Source organism: Bos indicus, chromosome X, assembly GCF_029378745.1.
Source record: "Bos indicus isolate NIAB-ARS_2022 breed Sahiwal x Tharparkar chromosome X, NIAB-ARS_B.indTharparkar_mat_pri_1.0, whole genome shotgun sequence".
In the NCBI taxonomy this organism is placed as follows: domain Eukaryota; kingdom Metazoa; phylum Chordata; class Mammalia; order Artiodactyla; family Bovidae; genus Bos; species Bos indicus.
The window spans coordinates 58,597,690-58,604,244 of record NC_091789.1 but is presented as its reverse complement, the minus strand read 5'-3'; the positions used below and the strand labels follow the sequence as shown (position 1 = coordinate 58,604,244).

The following is a 6,555-nucleotide window of genomic DNA, read 5'->3' as shown; positions in this document are numbered from 1 at the left end:
ATAGGGAAAACGGTCTGTCCTGCTGCCTCTTGGCAATTTTGCCTCTGGTCCTCATTCTGCCTGCTGAAAAGACACAAACTCAGACCCTACCAACTCTGACCATCCTTTTCCTCTCTTGTTATAGTTGAAAGATGTGACAGCAAAGCAATCATTCAAAGTTCCATTCTTATCATTTTTCACTTTGTTCTTTTTGGCCTTGGTTCTGTACATCAGCTTTGAAACTATCATCCCAGGGCTAATGCCTGGTGTTAATGAGTAACTAAGAACACTCTACTTTTGCAATAGAGGAGGGAACATTATAAAAATGGAAAGATTTTGCTTTCTGAGATATGCAAGTGGCTTCTTGGGCATGTGCTGTAAGTACTTTTTTCCTCTTTTGGAACTTTGAGCATTTCTGTCAGCAAGTCAGAATTCCAAATAATCATGAGCTTCGGATTGTTAATTCTAGAGGCCAAGGTCTAAGTGTGATCCTCTGATAATTGACCCCCTACTAGCCTCTGTGACTTTTTTAGAAAAAGGACTTCGGTGACAACATGGATATTGGACAGAGGGATAGAAGCAGGGTGTTGGATTGGGAGAGATTGAAGGCTATGTGACTTTCTAGGAGATGGTGAAAGAGTTTAGGCTTCCCAGGTGGCACAGTGGTAATTTAGTCCATAAACTGAGGCAGTGGCAGCAGAAAGGGAGAGAAAGGAACAGTTTTGAGAGGTATTTAGAAGGTACCACTCATAGAGCATCATAAGTCATTAGATGTAGGGGATGAAGAATGAAGAAACCCCTAAGATGACGCCCAGGTTTCTGGCATGGGAGCCTCAGTAGATAGTGATATGGAATGAAGATGAAGAAGCAGCCTTGAGGGTCAAGGAGATGATGTGTTTACATTAGGAAACAGATTTCCAAATTGAAACTGAGGTATGTGTGGAACATTCTAGTGGATACATGCAGTAGGCAGCTGGACAAATGACTGAGAATATAAAAGAACACTGTAATACAGTATGTAGTTTTGTGCTATGGCAGTTTAGTTCCTGGAAGTGGATAAGATCACTTAGGAAGAAAATAGAGGACTATTTCTTTCTTCATATCACTCCTGTCCATGGTCATTGGATTTCACAGCTGACACCCATACTCTTCTGTCTTGTACTCTTTCAGGCTCAGAGAATCTTACATCATATTTTCTGATTGCTGCTCTGATAATTAAAAATATAACGTGAATGAATATAAGAATGATAGTGTTTAGATGTCTTGCAACTTAGAAATGACTCTGTATTATACTGATGGTGACAGAGATCTCAAATGCAAAAATTTACACTTTCATTTTCCTGTTATTTAGAAATATTCCTATACTTTCCATATGTTGCATGAATGTATTAATTTCAGCTCATGATCATGTACATGGCTCCATAAACTACCACCCTTCCATTCTAACTAAACATATTTTTCTTGTGAAAATTATTTCTCCCCTTTTTTTTTCTGGCCACACAGCATGGCAAGCAGGATATTAGTTCCCTTGTCAGCGATCAAATCTGTGCCCCTTGCAGTGGAAGGGCGGAGTTTGAACTAGTGAACCACGATGGAAATCCCTCCTTTAGTCTTTTATTCAAAGAAAAGTACAAGCTTTCTCTCATCTCACCTCTCATAGATTTTATCTTAAGAAAAATGCCAAAATAAAAAAAAAAATCTATACCTGTGGCGGGTTCATGTTGATGTATGGCAAAACCAATACAATATTGTAAAATAATTAACCTCCAATTAAAATAAATAAATTTATATTTTTTTAAAAAATCTAAAATTCTTATATATTAATATAAAAAATAATGTAAGCAGAAGAGGGCTAATGTTATCTTAAGATTCTTTTCACTCCAAAAGGTTGCCTCTAGTTCAAATAAAAAATAATTCAATTTCCATAAATTCAGTTTACTCCCAGAATTTTCATATGTCACTATTACATCTGAATGACAATCCTTGCCACTATTTCTGTGGCCCCAGGAACCTATTTCCTGTTCCTATTAGATGTGTCATTAGTTTCTCAGGAGAGAAAAGCGTCCCCATAGGCCTTGGTGAGCACACCATTAAATATTTTCTACTGTTTTACTAATCACGATGCGTGATTATTACATGTTTCTGATTCAGAGTTTTCATCCAGCTAAGATTCCCCAATGGTTTTCTCACCTCATCTCTTATAGATTACCTTCCTTCCAAAATGCCACTGTTCTCTCTGGTTCTCTTGATACTTGGGCTTCATTGTGCACCACCTAACAGCTGTGAAGGCAAAATAACCTCCTGCCTTTCCCCCCAACAAAATGCCACTCTCTATAAGATGTCATCTATCAATGCTGACTTTGCATTCAACCTGTACCGGAGGTTCACTGTGGAGATTCCAGATCAGAACATCTTCTTTTCCCCTGTGAGCATCTCTGCAGGATTGGCCATGCTCTCCCTTGGGGCCTGCTCCAGCACCCAAACTCAAATCCTGGAAGGCTTGGGGTTCAACCTTACAGACACCCCAGTGGCAGAGATCCAGCAGGGCTTCCAGCACCTGATCTGTTCACTGAATTTTCCAAAGAAGGAGCTGGAATTACAGATGGGAAATGCCCTTTTCATTGGGAAGCAGCTGAAACCGCTGGAAAAGTTCTTGGATGATGTCAAGAACCTCTATGAGACTGAAGTCTTTTCTACCGACTTCTCCAATGTTTCTGCAGCCCAGCAGGAGATCAATAGTCATGTGGAGAAGCAAACCAAAGGGAAAATTGTGGGCCTAATCCAAGACCTCAAACCGAACACCATCACGGTCCTGGTGAACTATCTTTGCTTTAAAGGTAAGGTTCTAAGATGTCAATTTCTAGTTCAATGTTCCAGTAATTTGATGGGGCACTGGAGGGAGCTCATGGTATCTTCTCACTGGCATTAGCGGGTGTCTCTCGTACCACGGAGACCTGTTCCATTGGATACAGATGTGTGTAATTTTGGATATTCCCGGAGGGACACATAGCTCTGTGGATGAAACAAGGAAATCTCTAGGGAGAGGCAACATTCAGAGAGATGAGGAGTTACAATGGTTTGAACACCCAGCTCACATTTAGCTAAAGGATGATTTCCAGAAGATTTGGTGAGGTGAGACAAGCTTGCACTTGGCAGGTAAACAGAATTAGGTTTAAACCTTATTGTGACCCTCACTTGCTGTTCATTCTTGGGCATGTTACTTGAAGACTTCTATCACGTACTATGTACCCACTATATACCAAGCTCCATGCTACATGTGTGGTTGACACACATTGTCTCATCTAATCTTCACAGTTAATAAATTTCAGAGCTGGTATTCCCACCCAGGTTTGTCTGATTCTAAAGCTGGTTCTTGTAACAACAAGAATCATGTGACTCTTTTCTGAAGGTGCTGTGCCCAAATGATTTCTCCTGGTTCTACAGCACATGTCAGCCATGTTTGGTGGAAGAGAGAACGATTCTTGGCCACAAATCACACACTTGTAGACGGATAAAACGGCAGAACAGATCTGTTGTCTCATTTCATCCTGTGTGTTGGATGTGCTTATACCTTTTTACGGAAGAGGAAACTGTGGCTCTGATGGGTTTAGTGTAAGTATAGTGATTTTGAACACAGACGGAACATCTGTTGAACATGGAGTACAACAGCCCTGGGTGTGACTCCTGGCTCTGCCACCAGCTACCTGGGAGACCACTATCTCTCCCTGATTCTCAGTTACTCATTTTTAAAACTGGTTGACAGAAGTTACCTACCTCTGTGGTGGTATTCATTACTAGATTAGATGACTGATGGAGAGCTTCACATTGGCGCTAATACAAGTTTAAAACAAACTCTCTCCTCTTTGTATTTTAAGCCCAGTGGGCAAATCCTTTTGATCCATCCAAGACAGAAGAGGGTTCCAGCTTCTTAGTGGACAAGACCACAACAGTGCAAGTGCCCATGATGCACCAGATGGAACAATACTATCACCTGGTGGATACAGAGCTGAACTGCACAGTGCTGCAAATGGACTACAGCAAGAATGCTCTGGCACTCTTTGTCCTTCCCAAGGAGGGTCAGATGGAGTGGGTGGAAGGGGCCATGTCATCTAAAACACTGAAGAAGTGGAACCGCTTACTGCGGAAGGGGTAAACATCTTAGATGATGTGAAAAGTGGAGGGTGGGCATAAGGCTAAGTTCAGAAGAAACCCAGAGGCAGGAGAAACACTCTGAATCACTTAAGAGCTGTGTGATGACCACTAAAGTATAGTGAGGAGATCCTCTTTGCCAATCCCTTTGCTGGGTACTTTACATACATTATTTCATCTAAACTCATCAATAAACCTGCAAAGGAGATAATATTATAAGAATTTTTCAAATGAAGAAGTTGGGACTAGAAAAATGAAATGAACTATACAAAGTCAGCCAGCTAGTAAAATGCTTTCCCAGAGTCCAGCTGGAGCTTGGGGGATGGGTAAGATATTGATAGTTGTTCCATACTGCACTAGAAGTGTTAGATGGAAATCCATGAAATTCCCCTGGTACTACGAATTGACATTCATGCCTTTGACATCCTAACTTCTGTGAATATCCCTAGAGATGTTTGTTTTTTATTATAAGTGGGTCACATCTTCCAACTTCCATTGCCGCAGTCCCAAATGGGCTGAACCAGAGAGCATTCCTTCTAGGATAACTTCTAAGGTTTTGGTATCACGTGTTACCTGCATAGTAGTGGTTATCAATACCTAGGGAAGGAGCAGAATCCAAGACCATACCAAGGAGACAGAAAGGGAGGGAATCATGAGCTTGGTGTTTTAATAGCCATATGTTCCCTCTTCCTTTCCCCACAGGTGGGTTGACTTATTTGTTCCAAAGTTTTCCATTTCTGCCACATATGACCTTGGAGACATCCTTCTGAAGATGGGCATCCAGGATGCTTTTGCTGACAATGCTGATTTTTCTGGACTCACAAAGGACAATGGTCTTAAAGTTTCCAATGTAAGTTGATAGAGTCCTTTAATATATGAGATGTAAGGGCCATTGACAAGCAGTTAATTCAGATCTCTCATTTTATTGGTGATGATTCTGAAGCCTATAGAGGCAGAATAACTCTTCCTAGGCCAGATTTACTCCAGGGCCATTCTCATTACCCCCAAAACAAGTCATTGTAACATTTACTTCCATCCTCGACTTTCATGTTCTAAAATGATTCTGATGGAAGAACTTAATCATTAGAATTGACTCTGATGGAATACAGTTCTTGAGGAGGTGGCAGGGGCAGGAGAAAGCTTAATAAATGACTTCTAGTCAGAAAGCCATGAATAAAAGGTTGTCCCTTGACAGCAAGTTCTAAAGTCAGCAGAGATTCATTAACTACACTTAGACTAGTGTCTTTCGTATTCAAGCACCATCAACACAGTATAGTGAAGGGGTAGTCCCATCCTTTCTTCTACTTCCCTACTTCTAAACTTTTCAAAGTCATTTCCTGTTTCTTCAGGGGATCAGCAGTGTTTGTTCTCCCCCAACAGGTTGCCCACAAGGCTATGTTTTACATTGGTGAAAAGGGAACTGAAGCCGTTCCTGAAGTCAGATTCCTGAATCAGCCTGAGACAACTCTTCTTCATCCTATCATCCAATTTGATAGATCTTTCCTGTTGTTGATATTGGAGAAAAACACTAGGAGTATTCTCTTTCTAGGGAAAGTTGTGGACCCAACGGAAGTGTAGTTGGGAAAGAGGCTATTGGCTAATTTCATGTGCTTATTGCAATGAGAAATGAATAAATAGTATAGCCTGATGCGACCGATATGGGCTTGGACATGCTTTCCTTTGTGCAGGGGTGGAGGTTGGACCCTAGCTGAACTACACCGGGTGTGAAAGAGGCCACTCGTGTGTTCAGATAGTCAGTGAGTGGCTCAGTATCCAAAGCACAGGAAGGCCCCATGTCAATGTGTTCCTCTTTGTCAGAACATCCACTCCCATCCCAATTAGTCAGCTCCAAGGAATTTTACTGGGCTGACAAATGCCCTGTCTTCTGCCCTCTTGGCAAATAGTTGAAATGAAGGTCAAGTCCTCATACCCCATGATTCCAATAAAAAGTACAACGAATATTAAGCAGCATAAACGCAGTGGATTATATATGAACTTTTCAACCTCCTTCTTCCCACCTAATCAAAACTGTTCTCTGCGTTCTTGCCAGACTGCCACTGGTGGCTTGTAAAAAGATGTTTTCACTACAGGGCTGAGTCACCGACTGAGAGCTACTGGTAGGGATGTAGCTTTTGTAACCTAACAAGCATGGTACAAAAAAGCAAGAGAGACAAAGATGAACTTCACTGTACAAGCCCACCTTGCCCCTAAAAAATGTTTTCTTATTGCTAATTTATAAGCTGGGAGGGGAGAAGGAAAGTGATTCATTTATATTATAACTCATAGCCCTTCCTTTTCTGTATTCTAATCAGACCCCTTTCTAAAAGTTGTACCCCTGTCCCACTTGCTTAAGTATAAATCTCCTGGTTAGTTTTACTGAAGTTTGATACCTCCCTGTTCTCAGATGCTTCAGCAACTTCCCCTTGT

At 41.3% G+C, this 6,555-nt stretch overlaps 1 protein-coding gene across 1 annotated transcript; it reads left to right on the top strand.

Moving 5' to 3' along the window:
- The first annotated feature begins 292 nt into the window (after positions 1-292).
- On the top strand, positions 293-5,785 carry SERPINA7 (serpin family A member 7). Its single transcript, XM_070785200.1, has 5 exons — positions 293-356; positions 2,184-2,816; positions 3,855-4,128; positions 4,831-4,978; positions 5,509-5,785. The coding sequence occupies exons 1-5, from the start codon at positions 305-307 to the stop codon at positions 5,704-5,706; spliced, it is 1,305 nt and encodes a 434-aa protein (XP_070641301.1). The 5' UTR covers positions 293-304; the 3' UTR covers positions 5,707-5,785.
- The last annotated feature ends 770 nt before the right edge of the window (positions 5,786-6,555 follow it).